The sequence below is a fragment of the Pan troglodytes genome, chromosome 7, assembly GCF_028858775.2.
Source record: "Pan troglodytes isolate AG18354 chromosome 7, NHGRI_mPanTro3-v2.0_pri, whole genome shotgun sequence".
Lineage (NCBI taxonomy): Eukaryota > Metazoa > Chordata > Mammalia > Primates > Hominidae > Pan > Pan troglodytes.
In genome coordinates, this window is record NC_072405.2 from 63,129,914 (window position 1) to 63,152,257 (window position 22,344).

Below are 22,344 nucleotides of genomic sequence, written 5' to 3' on the forward strand. Positions count from 1 at the left end.
AGTTTTTTTACACATGGCTGACCAGCTGTTCTAACAACGTTTGTTGAAAAGATAAAACTTTCTTCATTGACTTGAGTTTGTACCTTTGCCAAAAATCAATTGACTATATTTGTGTCTATTTCCAAGATTTTTATTCTGTTTCATTTTTATATGTATCTATCCTTTTGCCAATATCATATGGTTAGATAACTGTAGCTTTATAATAAATTTTGAAATCAGGTAGAGTCCTCCAACTTTGTTCTTTTTCCAAATTGTTTTGGCTTTTCTAGTTCCTTTGCTTTTCCATATACATTTTAGAATTAGTTTGTCTATATTTACAAAGAAGCTTGCTGGAATTTTGATTTTGATGTACTGAATCTGTACATCAACTGGATAAAATAGATACCTTAACAATATTGAGTCTTTCAGTCCATAAATATAGCATATCTCTCTGTTTACTTAAATCTTTTTTAGTTCTTTCATTAGTGTTTTATACTTTTCTGTATACAGACCCTGTACATATTTTGTTAGATTTAAGTATTTCCATATTTAAGTACATATTTAAGTGTTTCAATTTTGGTGCTATTACACTTGGTTGTATTGTTTTTTGCATTTTAAATTTCAGTTGGTCATTGCTGTATGTAGGAAGACAATTGGCTCTTCTATATTGGCCACGTATCCTGTGACCTTGTTAAACTCACTTTTTAGTTCTGAGAGATGTTTTTGTAGATTCTTGGGATTGTCTTTTTAAACAATCATGTCAATTGAGAATAGGGGCAATTTTATTTCTTCCCTTTCTCTTTGTGTGACTTTTATTTCTTTTTCTTTACTTACTGAAAAGGACAGGAATTCCAGTATGGTATCAAACAAATGTGGTGAGAGCAGATAGCCTGTCCTTGTTCTCATCTTATGGAGAAAGCATTCCATTTTCTACCACTGAGGTTAGTTGCAGGTTTTATGGTTTTATAGTTTTATGTATATATGTATATAGTATGTAGTGTCTTTCATAAGATTAAGGACATTCCTTTCTAATTCTAGTTTGCTGAGACTTTTTACAATGAAGTAATGCTAAATTTTGTCAAATGCTGGCTTTAGAATCAATTGAGATGATTGTAAGGGTTTTCTTCCTTAGTTTCTTAATATCATGAATTATATTACTTGATTTTCAAATATTGAAGCAGCCTCACATTCCTGGGATGAATTCTGCTAGATTAGGATGTGTAATCCTTTTTCTATTAATATATTGCTGGGCTCAATCTGTTGAAGAAATTTATATCTATGGTTTGATATAATAATGGTTTGCAATTTTCTTTTACTGTCTTTTGTTTCAAATTAGATTAGTTCTGGCCTCACAAAATGACTTGGAATGTTTTCCCTTCTTTTATTTGCTGGAGAAGACTGATAGATTTGTTCTTATTTCTTCCCTAAATATTGGTAGATTTCACCAAGGAAATCATCTATGCCTGGAGTTTCCTGTGTGGGAAGGTTTTCAGTTACAATTCAATTTCTTTAATAGACATAGTGTTATTCAAGTTCTCTATTTCTTCTCAGTGAGTTTTGGTGGTTTATGTCCTTTAGAAAATTGGCCTATTTCATCTAAGATGTTGAATTTATGGAGGGTATACAGCTGTTAATTGTATTCTCTTATTATTCCTTTGATGTCAGTGAGGCAAAAAATGAAGTTCTACTCTTTTATTCTTGGTATTGTTATTTATATCTGCTCTCTTTTCTTCTTAGACTCACTAGAGGCTTATCAATTTTATTGAGAATCAGCTTTTGGTTTCATTGGTTTTCTCTATTGTTTTCCTGTTTTCAATTTCATTGATTTCTGTTCTCATCCTTATTATTTCATTTCTCTACTTGCTTTGGGTTTAACTTACTATTCTTTTTCTAATTCCTTAAGATAAAAACTTAGGGTACTGACTTTAGATCTTTGTTCTTTCCTAACATAAACATTCATTGCTGTAAATTCTCTTTGAGCACTATTTCAGCTGCACTCGCAAATTTTGTTTTTATTTGCATTCAGTTCAAAGTACTTTCCAATTTTGCTTGGGACTTCCTCTTAGACCTAGTATTATTTAAAAGTATGTTGTTTAATTTCCATATATTTTGAGGTTCCCCTAATTTCTTTCTGTTATTGATTTTTAGTTTAATTCTGTTATGGTCTGAGAACATACTTTACATGATTTCTATTCTTTTACATTTATCAGGGTTTCTTTTATGGCTCAGAATATGGTCCATCTCAGTGACTGTTCCATGTGCTGCTGCTGTGAAGAACATGTACTCTGCTGCTGATGTTGTTGTTGGGTTGCATGTTTCCTAAATGTCATTAGGTTGGGTGGGTTGATAGGTTTGTTCAGGTTACCTATACACTTAATAATTTTCTTTCTATTTGTTTTACCAATTACTAAGACAGAAGTCTTGACTTGTCCAAGTATAATTGTGGATTTGTTTATTCTGCTTTTAAATATATCAAGTTTTACCTCTTTTATTTTGAAGCTCTGTTGTTAATTCTACCTTCAAATATATCAACTTTTGTCTATTTTATTTTGAAGGTCTGTTGTTGTTAATATGTTGTAAACATATTTAGGATTGTTTTTCTTCTGGGAAAACTTTCTTGGAAGATTGATAGCTTTATCATTAGTTACTTTCCTGCTTATTTTTGATAATATTTCTTGTGCTGTAGTGTAATTTGCCTGAAATTAGTATAGTTACTCCAGCTTTCTTTTGGTTAGTGTTTGCATGATATATATTTCTCCATATTTTTTACTTCTATCTATGTCTTCATTTTAAAGTTGGTTTCTTGTAGACAACATATGGTTGGGTCTTGATTTTTTTCTTCTGGCCCAGTATGACAAATCCTTTTCTTTAAACTGGCTTATTTAGATTAGTCACATTTAGAGTGATTATTAATAAGGTTAGAATAAAATTTCCTATTTACCATCTTGCTGTCTGTTTTATTTGTTCCATTTTTTCTGTATTTTTTCCTTTTTAAATGCTTTCTCTGGGTTTATTGGAAAATTTTTTATTATTCCATTTTACCTTTATTTGATGTCATTTATACCTCTTAATTTTTTTTCTAAGTTGTGGCCCTAGGGCCCACATGTAATTTTTAAGTAATCATTTGCATTTAAAAACAATCTGAGTCTTCTCTCAATAGTACACCATTGACATATTGTGTAAGGAACTTATTATAGCATATCCTTAATTCCTCTCTACCATTCTTTGTGCTATTGCTGTCATCTATTTTACTTTTACATAGCTATCAATAGAGACTATATTGTTACTATTTTCTTTAAACATAAAAAGTAACTACAGTAAGAAAATAATAAATTCGATCTTAATTCTATATTTTCTATGTATATGCTCTTCATTTATTTGTGTAGATTCAAGTTTCTGACCTCTATTATATTCCCTCAGTGAAGATCTTCTCAGCCTTTGTTGTAGAGTTGAACTGCTGCAATCCTCCTCTGTCTGCAGCCCCAGGGACTTCCAACTCTGGTTTTATCTCCACACTGGGCCTTCAGCAATTCATCAAAAATTTCTAGCTGAATCTTCTTATTGGCTTATATGGCACTTGATGGCATCTACATCTGCTCCAGGTAAGCAAAAATTTGGGTGCTGTTTCTCCCCACAGACAAATCTTCTCTGAAGATTTCTGGTTATTTGTTTGCTCTTGTGACCTCAGCTCTCCAATGGAAAAGTCATTCATATGGCTATTATTAAAAAGTAAAAAAATAACAGATGCTGGTGAGGTTGTGGACAAAACGGAATGCTTATATACGGTTGGTGGGAGTGTAAATTAGTTTAACCACTGTGGAAAGCAGTGTACCAATTACTCAAAGACATAAAGACAGAAATACCATTTGACCCAACAATCCCATAACTGGGTATATACCTAAAGGAATATAAATAATTCTATTATAAAGACACATGCACGTGTATGTTCACTGAAGCACCATTCACAATAGCAAAGACATAAAATCAACCTAAATGCCCATCGATGATAGACTGGATAAAGAAAATGTGGTACATATACACCATAGAATACTATGTAGCCATAAAAAGGAACGAGATCATGTCCTTTGCAGGAACATGAATGGAGCTAGAGACCATTATCCTTAGCAAACTAATGCAGGAACAGAAACCAAATGCCACATGTTCTCACTTATAAGTGGGAGCTAAATGAAGAACACATGGACACAGGGAGAGGAACAGCACACAGTGCGGCCTATCAGAGGGTGGAGGGTGAGAGGAGAGAGAGGATGAGGAAAAATAACTAATGGGTACTAGGATTAGTACCTGGGTGATGAAATAATCTGTACAACAAACCCCCAAGACACATATTTACCTATGTAACAAACCTGCACATATACCCCTGAACTTAAAAGTTAAAAATAAAGAATAAATAATAAAATAAAATAAATTATTCATTTGTTATTGTCCAGCATTTTTCTTGTTGTAAGGGTGTGTGTGACACTCTTTCCAGCCCTCTATACCTCCACACTGAATTTGGAAATCCAATGAATCGGGTTTTGGTTTTATTTTGTTTTGTTTTGAGACAGAGTCTTGCTCTGTCACCCAGGATGGAGTGCAGTGGCTTGATCTTGGGTCATTGCAACGTCTGCCCCCTGGGTTCAAATTCTCCTGCCTCAGCCTCCCGAGTAGCTGGGATTACAGACAACTGCCACTGCGCCTGTCTAATTTTTGTATTTTTAGTAGAGACGGGGTTTCATCGTGTTAGCCAGGATAGTCTTGATTTTCTGACCTCGTGATCTGCCTGCCTCAGCCTCCCAAAGTTTTGGGATTACAGGCATGAGTCACCGCGCCTGGCCAAATCTTTTTTTTAATTTCTGTGTTTCACGTTTTTCTTCCCCAAATATCCTCAAGCTTTAAAATACTGTCTTGTATTTCATTATTGTTTATATTTTTTCTTTTACCTGTAAAATAAGCTTAAACTATCTTTTTAATGGTGGCTTTCAGATTTTTCTATTTCCTCTCATTTCTTTTTTTCTTTTCTTTTTTTTTTTTTTGATGGAGTCTCCCTGTCTCACATAGGCTGGAATGCAGTGGCGTGATCTGGGCTCTGTGTAACCTCCCCTTCCCAGGTTCAAATGATTCTCCTGCCTCAGCCTCCCAAATAGCTGGGATTACAGCTGCCCGCCATCACACCTGGCTAATTTTTGTATTTTTAGTAGAGATGGGGTTTCACCATGTTGGCCAGGCTGGTCTTAAACTCCTGACCTCAAGTGATCCGCCCGCCTCGGCCTCCCAAAGTGCTGGGATTACAGGCGTGAGCCACCGCTCCCAGCCTCCTCTCACTCTTGAGCACTAATTCTATTTATTTATTTATTTATTTATTTATTTATTGTGACGGAGTCTCGCTCTGTCACCCAGGCTGGAGTGCAGTGGCAGGATCTCCGCTCACTGTAAGCTCCGCCTCCCGGGTTCACGCCATTCTCCTGCCTCAGTCTCCCGAGTAGCTGGGACTACAGGCGCCCGCCACCAAGCCCGGCTAATTTTTTTTGTATTTTTAGTAGAGACGGGGTTTCACCATGTTAGCCAGGATGGTCTCGATCTCCTGACCTCCTGATCCGCCCGCCTCGGCCTCCCAAAGTGCTGGGATTACAGGTGTGAGCCACTGCGCCTGGCCTCTTGAGCACTAATTCTACCTGTGTTAATTCTTGCCCATCTCTGTGTCACGATGGTTCCTCATGCAGTTTTGATGGTGCTTGCATGTGTAGTTTTGATTATGTAATTCTGAATTCTGATTTATTGTCAGTAAGAGCTATGCCTTCTATGGTGATCTATACATCCTGGGTTGTGCACTAAGGGAAGTTTTTTGTTTGCTTCTGCCAGGGTTTCAGGATTCTACTGCCCTGGCTCAATCTTTCTGTTTAATTCTCGGGTACCTGTAGGCATTATAACTCACATCTCTACATGGTGTATTCTGAGGTTTAGATTTCTTGCAAGTAATTATTTTTCTTTTTAATACAAAGCACCTGTAGACTAGAAGTTTACGTTTCAGTTTGGCTAGCCCTTAACACGTTCGGACAGTGACTCGGTTCCAATTCCCTTCTTCCTTCATCTCCTGTCCTCCCCTGGGCATTAAAACCTCAGTTTTCAGGCCAAGTCTGAAATTCCTGTTGATCACATGGCAACAGCTCCTGCACATTGTTGTGAGTCTCATTGCTGGAACCTAGGGATTTCCATTGGTCAAGCACAATGTCAACAAAACGTGACCTACAATTCTACTTGCTTGTTTCTGAGTGGGGGGTCCCTCCCCATCCCCTGATCCACTCCCTCTGATGCCTGGATCAGCTGGGAGAGGACTGAGCACAAGTTTTATGTGATTCGAATTCTGTTCATGACCAAAATGCAAAGTGTCTCCCTCTGTTTCTTTAAAAGAGAGAGATTCAGGTCAAGGCCAATTCGAACTCCACCCTCCTTAGTAACTTGAATTAAAAATACAGAATTTAGTGATATTTTTCTTATCTTCTTTCCCACTTTATGAGTTGTAAATACAATGGTTATTGTCTACATGACAGCAAGAAGGCAAGGTATTTTGATATATATCCAGGGAGTTTATATTATAGCCTTAGTTTATTTGAATGTGACGTTTAAGTATAGGGGATTAAATTTCTTGGTATTTCGCTAATTACTAACATACTGACTATACTTTTTTTTTTTTTAACTTTAATTATTTTCCTCCAGTAAAGAGTAGACCTCCTATTGGAGGAAGCAGCCTGTCTTTTACCCATAAACTGTTGCTTGCTACCCTTAATTCTGTATTACTCTGGCCCTCAAAGCAGTCTCACCCCGAGATGAGTCTGGACATGAGTGTCATAGCCAGCGATGTAACAAGTAGAGAGGCTGTGTATGAAGACATTCCATCTCATCTGCCAATGTTTTTCTCATCTGTACAATTAAGGTGCTCTATTAAATCAGCTCTAAGGTTGTTTCAAGGTTAAGAAAAAATTAAAATCATAAATCAAAATTTCAGAGGCATTGGAGGATTGAGATGCTACAATTTTGGAGTTTATAAATTGATAGTAAAGAGAATTGACAGAAAATGACCTCTGTCCTGAGAGGAAGCAACCCCAGGGAAGTCTTGCCAGACCTCACCTCCACCTGCTCTTCTTTCAGAGACTGCACAAGAAGGGGGTTAAGGACACTTATTTCCAAATCTGTCTCCCTCCCCACAGCACACTGCTGGGCAGGATTCAGGCCTCACTGTTTTCTTGATTCTTAGAACCTGTCACTGATGCATGTGTGTTGACCAAATAAATAACGCTACTGTTTTTCTTACACTTGCCCTTTCTGATCATGAGTTCTAAGTTAGTATCCTGAGTGACTACTGCTTCTCACTTGCCTTATTTTCATCATCTTTCAGCTCTCTCCTTTCCCTTCCTCAACACCAACAAGCCCTACATCTGCACGCCTGATTCCTGCACTGCAACTCAGAGTTTTAAGTCATGACTATTTAAACTCACATTGAAAACTTGTGCCTGGTTGTGTGCTAGAAATGTCTCCTTGGCTCTAGCTGTCTTGCATCCCAGAAGGAATAAAAGTCTACATAGCTGCAGAAGGCAACATAGCCCCACCTGAAGGAGGTGAGATCCCGGTGTGGGAGAAGCAGGCCTGAGTGACAGGACATCCGTATCGGTCCTTTAAGATGATGAGGAAGCTGCCTTGCCGGCCCAGCATTGCCTCCATTTTAGCTGCCCATTTAAAGTGAAGGAATTCTTAAAGATAATTTCCAGATTATTACTGGAAGAATAGGGAATTTTTATTTCAAATTTAGAATGATGCATGGTGGAGAAAATCTTTTAAAAAATTCTCTTTACCCATGTAGCTCATTTAAAAAATGTTTTTTTTTCTGGACCATTAATGAAGCAGGTGTAGTGTTTTATTTATTCGCAGTGATGAACAAAGTGAATAAGGCCAGTCTGATTTTACCTGGAAACATTATGGAAAAAAAAAAAAAAGACTCGCCTTCCAGATCAAGGGAGCTCTGCCAATGCTCCCTCAGCGCCTCTGCATGAGTGCGGTCCTCCCAGAGCTCGCCTCTTCCCTCTGCAGTCCCGAGCTGCACTGATGCTCATGCGCCACAAGATGGAGCCTTCAAAGCGGGTCATTTCCTAGTGCTTCCTCTCCATTTCCCCCCTGTGAAAAGTCAATGTCTGGGTTTGTGAGGGTTTAGGAAAGAGAGGCAAACACAATAAGGACGAGGTGAGCAGCCACTGAGGGGAGCCACAGGATTGTCCTAAAGAAAGCAGACCTGATCTTGGCTTTCTCTTGATGAACACTGCTATCAGCGTCTCCATGAAGACAGAGAAGACACGCTCAGCAGGTGTGCAGGTGACATAAAGCCAGAAGGGATAGTTGGTGCATTTGGATGATATCGTAAAGATTCTAAAAACTTTCAGCAGGATGAAACTGACCAGGTGAAAGTGAGCGGGAGCACATGCATAGGTGTGTCTTCGATGGAGTAGTAAAAACAGATTTGGATGGTGAAAGAGGAGACCTGAATCTGTCCCAGACCATACTAACAATAATCATGGTGCCTGTGATGGTTATTACAATGTCATCTCACACAGCGCTCCGCAGAGTATGGTTCATGGACAGCGAGCTGGCAAACTGCTTGTTGCTTGGCCTCAACAAGATATGGAGCTCTGGTTAGAGTGTCAATGGACATTATGACAAACTTCATCACATTGTTTAGTACAGCCGAATAAGCAAAACTTTCCCGAAGGAAGAAGGGCATCAATCTACCTTCTGGCTTGAATTCCTCAACTTGCAGAGGACCTGTCCTGAGAGTGGTGCTAAAATTTGAAGGCTTCCCTGTGTCCGTACTAAGTACTTAGTACTGATTGTGTTAAGTACTTAGTACTGATTGTGTTAAGTACTTCAAATGCATCTTTGTATTTGTAGAGACATGGTGTACTTTGAGCTGGTGTAGTGGAATGGTTAAGTACATACACCTGGACCAGACTGCCTCGGTTCCTTCATTTGATGGATAACAATACAGAGGGTTGTCGTAGTGAAGGTCAGAAGTATAGTGCATATGAAGACACCGTGTTTCTTGGCACATCGCATGTGCTCAGTAAAAGGAAGTGAGTAATAATGTGTTTCTCCTCAATAACTCTTTGAGGAAAGTGCCGTTGATACCTGATTTTATTGATGAGGAACTGATCTGAGTTTCAATGAAGCAAAATAAATTGCTGTGGTCACGCAGTTCTTAAAGGCGAGATCCAAGACCATAAACCAGGGATTTTCTGACTCTAAATTTCAAACAAATGCTTATCCATTATAGAACACTGCCATTTCCTGATTGAACTGGATCAGCGGCATTTAAGTTTTTTGACCAAAACTCAATTATGGTTATAATCTATACGCACACATACTTGTGTATCTAAATCTGAAATATAAGTTTTATGTAACAATACTTGTCTTTCATATGTGCAATGTACTCTGATACTTTCTACTGCATCTTATTCAGTTTTTAAAGAAAGCTGGGGGTGACCGTCTTAGTCCGTTTAGGCTGCTATAATAAACATACCATAGACTGGGATGGTTTAAACAACAAACATTTATTTCTCACAGCTCCAGAGGTTGGGAAATCCAAGATCAAGGCACCAGAAGATACAGTGTCTAGTGAGGGTCTGCTTCCTGGTTGAAATATAGCACTTTCTCACTGAGTCCTCCCATGGTGGAAGAGGCAAGGGAGCTGTCTGGGGTCTCTTTCATATGGGCCATTCATGAGGGTTCTACCCTCATGACCCAATCACCTCCCAAAGACCCCATGTCTTAATGCCATCATGTCGGGGGATTACGACCTCAGTATGTGAATTTGGAAGCTGGGGGACACAAGCATTTAGCTCATAACAGTGACCTACTTAAATTGATTTCATGGCCCATGAATGAGCTATATAACCCATGACTTGAAAATATGTACCAGCAATTTCTACGGACTCTTTCATTCTAATGTTCTCTGACTCTCCTAAAAAACAAAAATACAAAAAAAACTTTCAAACCCAATTCCTTTCTCCCAGAACAGAAGACTCTGACTTGGGAGCAGTGCATGTGAAAAAGAAGTAAGTATTTTATCGCAGGTCGATATGTGAAAACCCTGCAATGTGGGGACAAAAAACTCACCTGTAAGGCTCCATCAGGGATCCTGCATTTCCTCCTGGGAATCATATTTTAAGAGAAATTAACAACCTAGACTGTGTTCAGAGAAGGACAGTGAAGGTGGGGAAGTTTCTGAAATTATTTAGGAAACTGAGAATGTTTAATATGACTTTAAGGAAGAAGTGTCTCTAAATAGTTTATATGTATATGTATATGTGTATACATATGTATATATGTGTGCTTGTATGTATATATTATGATAATAGGTCTCTGAGTTAGTAGAATAATTTTTCAGCATTAAATAGGTCTTGGTCCATCTGACATGGTATTTTGTATAAAACTTATGTTTCTCGTGTTTTTAGATTTTGATGTCTACAGTGAGAATCCTGTAAAATGATTATGACTGCACCTCCCTCCTGTGAGAGGCTGTGAAATGCAGGCAGGAAACAGCCCCTCCCAGGTTAAGCGGAGGAGCTCTGAAGCTTGGCGTTGGCAAGATTTTTGCCCAGCTTCAAAGGGATTTGAAGGGTGGTGACAGGCTCCAGCCCAGACTGCGCCTCGGAATGCAGACGCTTCTCTGCCTAGAACCTGGCCCGGCCCTATGGGAAAGCCCCGGTTCTCGGCGGCGCTGAACTGGTAAAAAGCACTTGCTGTGGGTTCCCTCCCTTTCTCCCCGACTCCCTGGCCATGGGATTCAGGAAAACAGGCAGTGAAAGGCTTCAACAGTTCCTTTCCAGTTTTCCACGGGGGCCCCAAGGAACGCCTGCGGCTGGAATTCCCCAGGAGACAGGGAGCTGTAACAATAGAGGTCTGCACTGTGGTTGCCGAGGGAGGGCTTCTTGTTGGAGTGGGTCGCGGCAGATTTGTTGGTGGCTTATTAAATTCCGGAAGGAAAGGGGAGAGAGAGGTTGAATGTGACTCAAAGCTTACTTGGTTGGGAAACCTGGGAGCAAAACGGGGCCGCCAAAACAAAGTGGAAAAATTGCAGTTGCATAAGTTGTAGGGAGAAAGGATAAATACTTTTGATAGTACTATGTTTGTGGCTTTGAGTTGGGGCTGTGTCTGGGAAGGTTCGAAATGAAGCTGGAGTAGTTAAAATATATTAATCTTGGCCGGGCACGGTGGCTCACGCCTGTAATCCCAGCACTTTGGGAGGCCGAGGCGGGCGGATCACGAGGTCAGGAGATCGAGACCATCCTGGCTAACATGGTGAAACCTCGTCTCTACTAAAAATACAAAAAAGTTAGCCGGGCGTGGTGGCGGGCACCTGTAGTCCCAGCTACTCGGGAGGCGGAGGCAGGAGAATGGCGTGAACCCGGGAGGCTGAGCTTGAAGTGAGCCGAGATCGCGCCACTGGACTCCAGCCTGGGCGACAGAGCGAGACTCCGTCTCAAAAAAAAAAAAATTTATATATATATTATATATATTTATATATATTATTTATATATTTATATATATATAATATATATATATTATATATTATATATATTATATATAATATATATATATATAAATCTTGCTGCTCAACCTTCTGCTACCCAATGTTAAATCCAGACACTTGGGTAACCTTTGATCATATTTGAGACTGGAGTGGCTTTAGAGATACTGAAACTTCACTGTAGTCCCGGCTAGCATATTCATTCATTCGCTAGCTGTTGGCACCTCATATTGAGGTTAACTCTTAGAACAGAATTATCATATTTATTTTTGGTAGTTATTTCAAGTTCTTTCAGTAGGCTTAAACAGGTTAGTGAGTTTTGCTTTTTTAAGCGCCTAACACAGTATCTGGCACATAGCAGGTACACACACACAAATATATACATACATATATATATATATATATAATTTTTTTCGAGATGGAGTCTCACTCTGTTGCCCAGGTTGGAGGGCAGTGGTGTGATCTTGGCTCACTGCAACCTCCATTTCCTGGGTAGCAATTCTCCTGCCTCAGCCTTCCGAGTAGCTGGTGTTACAGGTGCGTGCCACTATGCCCGGCTAATTTTTGTATATTTTTAGTAGAGATGGGGTTTCACCATGTTGGCCAGGCTAGTCTCAAGCTCCTGACCTGAAGGGTACACAAAAATACTGAGTGAAAGAAAATGCTAGATGCAGGAAAGCCCATCCAACCCACCCAGCTCCTTACTTTGCAGATAAGTTAACCATAGCCAAGGGAGGTGAAAAGACTTCCAGCTGGAATGGGATCAGACTCAGATTTCCAGATGGTCAGCCATATATTTTCCCACTGCACCATCCTGCCCCCTGCTGCTTGACTTGTCAAGAAACAGTAGGTGTTTCAAAAGGCAGGGGTTCTTCGAGAACTTCTTGTTCTCTATAGTTGATGTTCTAAGATCAGATTTGAAGGAAATTTACTTTTTGTGTGTTCCACTTCACAAAGAAGATATTTTCTGCATTGAGGAGAAAGCCAAACAGATTGCATTCTGCTCTAAACATTAAAACCAAGAGATCACAATTTGATAGCCTAAAACCAAATATCCTGATTTAAAAAAGGATTCAAACAGACATTTCTTAAAGAAGACATACAGATGGGCAACAGGTACATTGTAAGATGCTCAACATCACTGACCCTCAAAGAAATGCAGATCAAAACCACAATGAGATGTCATTTCACACATGCTGGGATGGCTGTTTTAAAAAAACAGAAGACAGCAAGGGTTGGTGGAGATGTGGGGAAACTGGAATCCTTGTATATTGTTGGTGGGAATGTGAAATGGTGCAGCAGCTATGGAAAACAGTGCAGAGATTCCTCAAAGAATTAAAAATACAAAACATCTCGTGTATCCTATAAATATATACACCTCTGTACCCACAAAAATTAAAAATTAAAAACAGAACTAGCAAGCCTATTACACAGCATATACCCAAAGGAATTGAAATCAGGGTCTTGAAGAGTTATCTGTACTCCCATGTTCATAGCAACATTATTCACAATAGCCAGGAAGTGAAAACAACCTAAGTGTCCATAAATGGATGAATGGATAAAGAAAATGTGATCTGTCTATCTATCATCTATCTATCTATCTATCTATCTATCTATCTATAAAATACATGACCACTATTTAGCCTTTAAAAAGAAGGAAATCATGCTCTTGCAATAACATGGATGAACCTGGAGGACATTACATTAAGCGAAATAAACCAGACACAGAGGGAAGAATACTGCATGATTCCACTTATGTGAGGGCTTCTGAAGTAGTCAAACTCATAGAATCTGAGAGCAGAATGGTGATTGCCAGGTGATGAGAGGAGGGGAAATGGGGAGATGTTGTTCAAAGTGTATCAAGTTTCAATTATGCAACATGAGTATGTTCTAGAGATCTGCTGTGTGACACAGTGGCTATAGTTAACAATATGGAATTTTGTACTCTAAAATTTATTAAGAAGGTAGATCTCATGTTAAGTGTTCTTACCACGAAAACAAACAAAACAACAAAGACACACAGGAGACTTTGGGAGGTGTTGGGTATGTCTGTTACCTTGATTGTGGCAATAGTTTATGGGTGTATGCATATGACATCATCAAATTATAAATATTTACGGTTCCTTATACAGCAGATCCTCTAATAATGTTGTTTCGTTATAATGATGAGGAAAAAATAATGTATTCTCAGCCAGGGCCACTGTCTGTGTGGAATCTGCATGTTCCCCCCATATCTGTGGGGGTTTTCTCTGGGTCCTCCGGTTTCCTCTCACAACCCAAAGCTGTGCACATTAGGTGAACTTGCATGTCTACACGGTCCCAGTGCATGAGTGTGGGTGTGTGAGTATGCCCTGCCATGGGATGGTATCCTGTGCAAGGGTGGGTCCTGCCTTGTGCCCTGAGCTGCTGGATATGCTCAGCCACCTGCGACCCTGAACTGGAACAAGCAGGTTGGAAAATGAATGAATGAATGAATGAAGGAAGGAAAGTTATGGGTTGGAAAACGAGTGAATGAATAAAAGTTACAGGTTGGAAAATGAATGAATGAATACAAGTTGATTGGAAAAAAAATTCGTAAAATCTGTGGTAATCATACAAATGCACGACAATAAACAAAGAAGTGTTTTGGGAGCCTGTTGTATTTGTAATGGTTTTCAAACTGCGAGGTGGCAGGAGGTGCTCCTGACAATTTTCGCTTTGCAAACATTTATTCCTTGATTTAACCCACTGCCATTACGACCACTGTGACTTGCTGATTTATCAAAAATTGGATAAATATGTTACTTGTTTTTATTAATCTTTCTCAAGTGTATATTTCACATTTATTTCAATGGCTAATATTAGGAGTGTTGTAGTGTTTATTTAGAAGTTTGGTGATGTTTTTGTGACCAAAAATATGCTGTAGGAACTTGACTCTTGTTTATATCCATCAACTTATGGGAAAATTGGTTTTGTTATACGTTGCTTTGCTAGAAGTTGCAGTTTCCAAGAAATTATCAACAATATTAAGTGAGGACTTACTATATATCCATTATGCCTCAATAAAACTGTTTTTTTTTTTTTTTTTTAATTTGAGACCTTTACCCGGGGTCCTGGTGACCAAAATTAAGGCCATGAGGACATTGAGTGATTTGATACATGTATCACCCTCCCAGGCCCCTGTCTCCCTGGGCGGCCTGCACTGCGCAGTGCCCAGTGACCAGCTGTGCTTGGCCTAAATAAGTGTTTATGTGGTTGTTGAAACAATGAATAAAAAGTAGAAAGAATACATGCTTACTGATGGTTGTCACTGTACAAAAGATAACTGACTTGTGAATTCTTGGAAGTCATTTTTTGTTTTGTTTCTTTGTTTCAGGTTCATATTCTAAAGAGAGCAGGCACTGAGCAAACGTTTGTTGAACTGAACCAATCTGCTAGTTATGGGGACATGACCTCCACTTCATGGTGTTGAACTAAACAAACACATACTTCTCCAGACAAATATTAACACTGGTGAACTTCAAAATAATGTGAAAAGCTCCTATGTTTCCATGCCTCATTATATGCCACAAAAAATCAAATGATAAGAACAAGAACAAAGTAGGTTATTTTGTTTGCTATTTAACTTGTGTGCAGGTCTTCACAGAATGAGAGGCATACCAACACTCATGACCCCAGGCTAGTTCTGTTCCTTGCCAGTGTGTGGTTTGGGAGTTCTGTGAAGTGTTTGCAGTCGCTACTAATAATCCAGGTGACACGGCAAACATTGCAGTTCCCTAGGTCCAGCACAAATAGACGAGGGTTCACTCGTAGGCAGCATCTGAGCAACAGGCTCACCAGACTTCAGCCTCTTCACTCCGACTCTTCCAAACTCCAGCTCTCTTCATTAAGATATTCTGGAAGCAACTGAGGAGTTTCTACAAACATTTTGGAAATTACAGGTAAAATATATGTGTTTTCTTTTCTCCTTGCCTGTTTTATAGGGAATGATAACGAACATTTAAGTTTTTATAATTAGGCTTTTTAAAAGGGAGGAGATGTTTAACTTTTATTTAAATGTGAAAGGTTGCTTAATGGTATGGAAAATATGCCAAAGATGGTAAAGCAAGCAGAGGAAGGCCTGAGCTAAATAACTTTGTGTCTTGGTTGCTGTGGGGATGGTGAGTGAACCGTTTTTCCTGTGAGGCCTTTTTGCAGATATTTGTAAGGTATTGTAGTTTTGAGAGGGAGTTTGGACAGATATCCTCATGGCCTGTACACGTGGGCCATGTATACGACTTGTGATTTGATCTTTAAGGCCTGGGGAAACCCCTGGAGGGTGATGAACAGAACAACAGTATGATCCGTCTTAGGTTTTCCAGAGGAGAGTGGGTCACGTTAGGGCAGGACTGGCTGGAGGCACGAAGACCAGTTAGGAGGCTATGGAGACAGTCTGATAAAGGATGACTATTAGAGACTGAGAAAGGCCACAGCAAAGAATGTAAAAAGAGTATGGACAAGATGAGATGGAGTGGGGACATATTTAGGGACTCAGTCCCCAACTGGGAGAAGGAGAAGTTTAATATGACTCTATGGTTTCTAACTTGGATGATATTAATTTTTCATATTGTTGAGACTATAATTTTTCATGTTGAATTAGTAACTGTTAAGCCACAAACATATTTGCAGCCGGCAGAATGTAGCTCGAGAGGAGAAGCTTCAGGGCATCATGGCAGGAGCTTGGGCTGTGGAGGCTTGGGTGGGTCTGCGTTTGAACCCAGCTCCTCCTAGGGGAGTGACTGCAGCCAAGTGCCTCGGAATTCCTCTTGATGTGAGGGTTGGGACCTCCATCCCCCAGGAGTTTTGGGGATGGGGAAGTTGGGTGAGATATTCTAAGTGAACACACTCTGAATGTCAGCTATCACTTTTTTCTCAGCAGGTCAAGTGGAAGTTTGTTTTCATTTCAGTTAAGGTACGAGTTATTCTGACTGCCGTGCAGACATTCACACGCCCGCTGCTAGAAAGCTGGAGCTGGAAGGAGCATCGGGGCCCGCTGAGTCCTCCTTTCTCATGTATGGATGCGGATGTGGAGGCAGGCCCTAAGTCTTAGTGTAGGTGCCGATGGTGCAGGTGAGAAGCCCCCTGGTAACTCACTTAGTGCTCTATCTGCTCTTCCACACTCTCCAACATGACGTCACCGGTTTATAAGTGAGAAGCAGGTCACAGGTCCCTAAGGTTTCTGCGAGGGAGGCAAGCGTTGCGCAGTGGTTCAGAACACCTGCTGCGTGGGTTCATCCCGTGCACCTTCTCTCACCTAAGTTTCTGTTTCTATATCTGTAGATTGGGAATAATGCTGTGGCTGTGTAAGGCCACAACACACAGTGCTAAGCACATTGTGAGCACTCAACGTAGAAACAGATCTTATTTGCTCTAGGTCTGACAGGCCTAGAGCTTGTCATCCAAGCAGGAGACCCACATGGCCTGCAGCACATTTAGGGCCATCTCTATGTCAATAGCATCCAATGGCTTTAGGTGGGGCCTGGACTGGAGCCTCCATGTTGGGGGTGCAGGCAGGGTGCATGTTCTCTCGCTCCCCTCGGCATTGGAGACAGGTGCCACTTTGCAGGCTCAGGGGGTGTGACACAGGATCTGGATGCTAGGGAGACCACAGCCGATGGGGAAAGACCACACAGTGTAAATGGGTGGAAGTGGGGGATATATTGGGGGGGGGCACTGGATGAGCCACCCTGGGCGATTGGTTCCTCAGAAGGGGATCTCTCAGTCTGACCCTATACACTGAAAAAGCAAGTCCATCAAAAGCTTCTACTATTAGAGCTTCTTAACTAAATCCCTAGTAAACCTCCTTACTTCATTTGGTAAATTCAAAATTAATGGCATAATACTTCCACAAAAATATACCATGAAATCATTTTCCTTCTTCTTTTTGGCCAGAGTTTACATGTTTTAAATTTTAAACTCAGATTCCAAGTAAACAAAGTGGTTGTTTAAATTACTTGTCATCGACCCCACAGCAATAGGTGTTTAGTTTCTGTTTATATTTATTTTACTTAGTATCTTAGAACCATTTAATAGCAACATAACAGAGCAAAAACAGCACCCTTAGAAACTTGTATACACAATCAAGACCTGGGCATTACCATGGTTGAAGGATTCCTTCAGTACAAGGAAATACTAGAGAGGTTTGGCAGGCATGACTTAACTGGCCAAGTCATAGAGAAAGTGAACATCACAGATGGTCAGCTTGTAAAAAAGTGAGATGTGGCTTTTCAGATGATTAACTGGCAGAAATGTGCAAACTTTTGCCGTTGGATTCTTTTACACTAGGTTGACTCACTTAAAGAAGAATTTGAATCATTATCTAACAGAAAAAGATCAATAACAAGCATTATTGCTGGAACATTCTATGGATAGACTGCTTTCTATACATGATTGGTGAATATTGTATTTCAATTAATTATATATCCTGATAATATATGAATTAATACTGTGATATCCTGCATACAATAACAATACTCAATGGAAATATAGTAAAACAGAAATGAAAATAATTTTGCTTTTCCTTGAGAAGGTATTTCAAATTTTTATAGTATTTCAGGGACATTAACATAAATGCCACTTATCACAACAAAGTACCTTAGCTACAGAAGGTATATGAAATTGACTGTCAAATGAATGGATGTCCCCAAACTTGTCTAGAGAAATATGAGATCCTGACAGTTAAAATTAAGTAATTTAAAGTGAATCAATCTTTAAAAACTCAGCAGCTTTGCTATTACTCAAATGATAAAAACTCCGAATTTAAAATTTCATGTCATAGCTATGCTCACATGTAAAACTAGTGAATATGAATATGGGAGCAACATTTTTCATTAAAAAAGGAAAGACTGATCAATTATTGCTTTTATTAAATTGCATGATTCACATCTGAAGCTATTTAACATTTCAGAGAACGCATGCCTGAGGCTGTAATAACATTTGGTATATAAACCAGTCTGTAGAATAAGTTAAGAGAAATATTTTAAGTAGGCCGGGTGCGGTGGCTCACGCCTGTAATCCCAGCACTTTGGGGAGCTGAGGTGGGTGGATCACCTAAGGTCAGCCTGGCCAACAGGATGAAACCCTGTTGCTACTAAAAATACAAAAATTAGCCGGGTGTGGTGGCAGGCACCTGTAATCCCAGCTACTCAGGAGGCCAAAGCAGAAGAATCGATTGAACCCAGGAGGCAGAGGTTGCAGTGAACCGAGATGGTGCCATGGCACTCTAGCCTGGGTGACAAGAGGGAAACTCCGTCTCAAAAAAAAAAAAAATCTTTTAAGTAATATTAGGATTGGTGAAGTATTAGTATAAGTTGATAATTTTCACATTAGATTTCAACATTAATTGATCAAAAATCATTTTTCTAGCAGGTGCTAGACAGATAGATGGCATCTTCTTTCACATAGAAGAGCAAAGCAGTTTTCCAAAGGTCTTTGAAATTCCCCAGGGAGTTAGTTCTGTGCAAAGACCATGGAGACAGGTGAATCTCTTCTATTTCTACAGGCTTTACCCTGAATGGATAATGCAGTTGCTGGTCAACCAGGCAGGCCATATGGAGTCACCCTTTACTGAGGCCCCTGGTAGGCCCAGTCCTACAGCAGTCAAAGATGTCCCAGTAATGACTGTAGACTCTTACTCTTAACTTTACATCCTATCATCTGTCCCTTAAGCCTAAATCGGCTCTTCAGAGAGAGAGAGAGGAAAACATAATTTGTTTCCCCCCACACCTCAGAGCAGAAGAGTCAGCCCTCAGGGCTGGCTTCCTGGTCTCAGGCTCCACTCTGGCTGCTGGTGGCTTCCTAAGGAGATCTGAGATTGGGAACAGGCTGAGAGGGAGGAGGGCTTCTTGTTCCCTTGACCACACAGGAAATTCCTCAGAGACACGCTTACTCTGTAATGGGCTCCTCAGAGCCTCTCTCAGAAGGAAAGCCTGGCAGTGAGTGGAGGGCAGCGAGCCAGGGACCATCTCATCTTCTCGGCTCAGTTACCTCCCCGGGTACCCATGTCCATATATGTGATGTAGATAAAATATCTCCCTTGCAGAGGTGCTTGATATTTAAGAGGCCAGCACATTTTGAATGGCTTACAAGTGTCAGCTATTATTACTATTTGTGTGTGTGTGTGTGTGTGTGTGGTTTTTTTGTTTGTTTGTTTGCGATGGGGTCTTGTTCCTCCCAGGCTGGAATGCAGTGGTGAGATCATAGCTCACTACAGCCTTGAATTCCTCGGCTCAAGTGATCCTCCTCCCTCAGCCTCCTGAGTAGCTGGGATTACAGGTGTACCCCACTGTGCCTGACTAATTTATTTTTTATTTTTTGTAGAGATGAGATCTTACTATGTAGCTTAGGGTGGTCTCAAACTGCTGGGCTCAAGTGATTCTCCTGCCTCTGCCTCCCAAAGTGTTGGGATTATAGACATCAGCCACCATGCCCGGCCTACTATTTGTTTTTGACAACCAAAATCTTCACACCTTGGCCCTAAATCTCAATACATTTGTCTAGCAAATGGAAATAGCAACAAAGGACTAATCTGTGTCAGCAGAAATGTTGGCTATTTCATTAGAAATGTGAGTAAACTCATCCCAGGAGCTATTTCAAGTTATGCTGGTGTGAGAGACCTCTGCGGAGTTGTTGCCCAACTCAGATCTCCTCTGGGTGGCACTTGGCAGCCTCCATCTCTGTCCTGGTATTCATGATCCCGGAATTGTCGGGACTGGTCAGCACAGTGGACAGATGCCATTACAGTGGTGGTCTTCAGCCTCTGGAGGGCTTTCTTAATGTAAGCCTTTTTACTAGGAGGCTTTCCCTCTTTGGTCATTGCAGGGTCTGAGGATGCCCCTAAAAAGAATGTCACCAATTATGGGTGCCTACCGGGTGCAGGTACTCAGCTCATTTCGTGCAGAGGGGTGGGGTGAGGACTCTGGAGCCAGGGCTTGGGCTGGAAACCTAGATCCAGCACTTCACAGTGCAAGTGTGGGCGAGTGACCAAGCTCTGTAAAATGAAGTTTCCTCTGGATAAAACACAGAGTGGAAGTACTGAGCTCGGAGGGTTGTTGTGACAATAAAAGGTGTTCAGTAAGTGTTCGCTGTTGCCACTGTCTCATGGCACCTTCATGATGTCTTGGTGATTGTTTCAGTCCCGTTTCACAGATGACAAAAACAGGCTCATAGAAGCGGTGGACTCTGTGACACACACTGAATAAGCAGAGAGGCTGTGCTTTGGGGTTAGAGAAGAATTGCAGCTGTTTCTACTCCGAACCTTAGAATTCTGTTTTTCCCTAGTTACCAATACATTTTGAGCAAGCCAATTTTATTGGACTTAGAGACCCAGCACACCTGATTGATTCCTTGTGGTGGGAGATGTGAATTTCCTAGTCCAGTCTCTTTGAGGATTGAAAGAGCTCAGTGAGAAGCCAGCAGAGTTGGCAAGGTTGTTGATTTCGATAACCTGTGGGCACACATCTGCAGGAATTACAGGTGCACCCCACTGTGCCCGACTAATTTATTTTTTATTTTTTGTAGAGATGAGATCTTACTATGTAGCCTAGGCTGGTCTCAAACTGCTGGGCTCAAGTGATTCTCCTGCCTCTGCCTCCCAAAGTGTTGGGATTATAGGCACAAGCCACCATGCCCGGCACAGAAGCTGAGAACCCCAGCTTCTCAGAGAGAAGGTGTGAATAGACAGGAGTGTGTCAGTTGGCTGGGATTTACAGGCAGCAGAGACAGAGAGTTTCTGTGGGGCATGTGCTCTTAGGAATGTCCTGGAGAGAAGTATGCTACCTGTGATCTGCTCAGTGTGCAAGGTCCAGGAAGACAGATGGGCCAGCCATGGAGCTGAACAGCAAGCAGCAAAACCTTAGCTGGGGCTGGGTGTGGTGGCTCATGCCTGTAATCCCAGCACTTTGGGAGGCCAAGGTGGGCAGATCAACTGAGGTCAGGAGTTCGAGACCAGTCTGGCCAACAGGGCGAAACTCCGCCTTTACTAAAAATACAAAAATTAGCCTGGTGTGATGTCATGCGCCTGTAATCCCAGGTACTCAGGAGGCGAAGGCAGGAGAATTGCTTGAACCCGGGAGGTGGAGGTTGCAAAAACCAAAAACCTTAGCTGGCCCAAAGCCCTTTATACTGGTCCATTTGCTCTTAGAGATCTACCCAGACACCAGGATTGCCTCACCCTGCCATAGAGGGGCATGATGAGAGAAAATCCACAAAGTTCATCAATAGCCCACATGTGGTTAGGGTATGTGAGAAACAAGGCCCTCACTGTTACTCTCTGGGGGTGGAGAGTGGGGATTGGGGGGATCTGGGTTCTGACTGGCCTGGTCTCTCATCAGACTTACTTCCTACATTAGACTTTTAGGGATGCTGGAACAAAGCACCACAGACTGTGCGGCTTGAACAACAGACAATGACTGTCTCACAGTCTGGAGGCTGGATGGCTGAGATGAAGGTGTTGGTAGGGTTGGCTCCTCCTGAGGCTCTGGGGGAAACTCTGTCCAGTCCTCTCCCCAGCTCTGCGGGTGTGCTGGCCATCTTTGACATTCCTTGCTTGGGGGAGCATCACTCCTGTCTCTGCCTTCATCTTCACACTGGTGTTCTCCCTGTGTCTGTGTCCAAATTTCCTCTTTTATAAGGACACAGCCCAGCTGGATTCGGGGCCCACCCCACTCCAGGATGACTCCGTCTTAGCCAATCACATCTGCAAAGACTCTATTTTTCAAATATGGTCACGTTCTGAGGAGCTGAGGGTTGGACTTCAACATATGAATCTGGAGTGG

The 22,344-nt window shown here is 41.0% G+C and overlaps 1 protein-coding gene across 2 annotated transcripts in view; it reads left to right on the top strand.

The window, feature by feature from the left end:
• Nucleotides 1-15,387: 15,387 nt before the first annotated feature.
• RP1 (RP1 axonemal microtubule associated) overlaps nt 15,388-22,344 on the top strand; it is a 328,721-nt gene continuing 321,764 nt past the window's right edge. Inside the window, exon 1 of one of the 2 annotated variants that reach the window (XM_063817109.1) lies at nt 15,388-15,471. Coding sequence is in view for 1 of the 2 variants with exons in the window: in XM_054656745.2 (XP_054512720.1) it covers nt 16,631-16,639 (9 nt within the window). In the remaining variant the exon portion in view is untranslated. Of the gene's footprint in view, nt 15,472-16,555; nt 16,640-22,344 lie in introns of those variants that run through there. The other variant, XM_054656745.2, reaches the window with a different exon arrangement.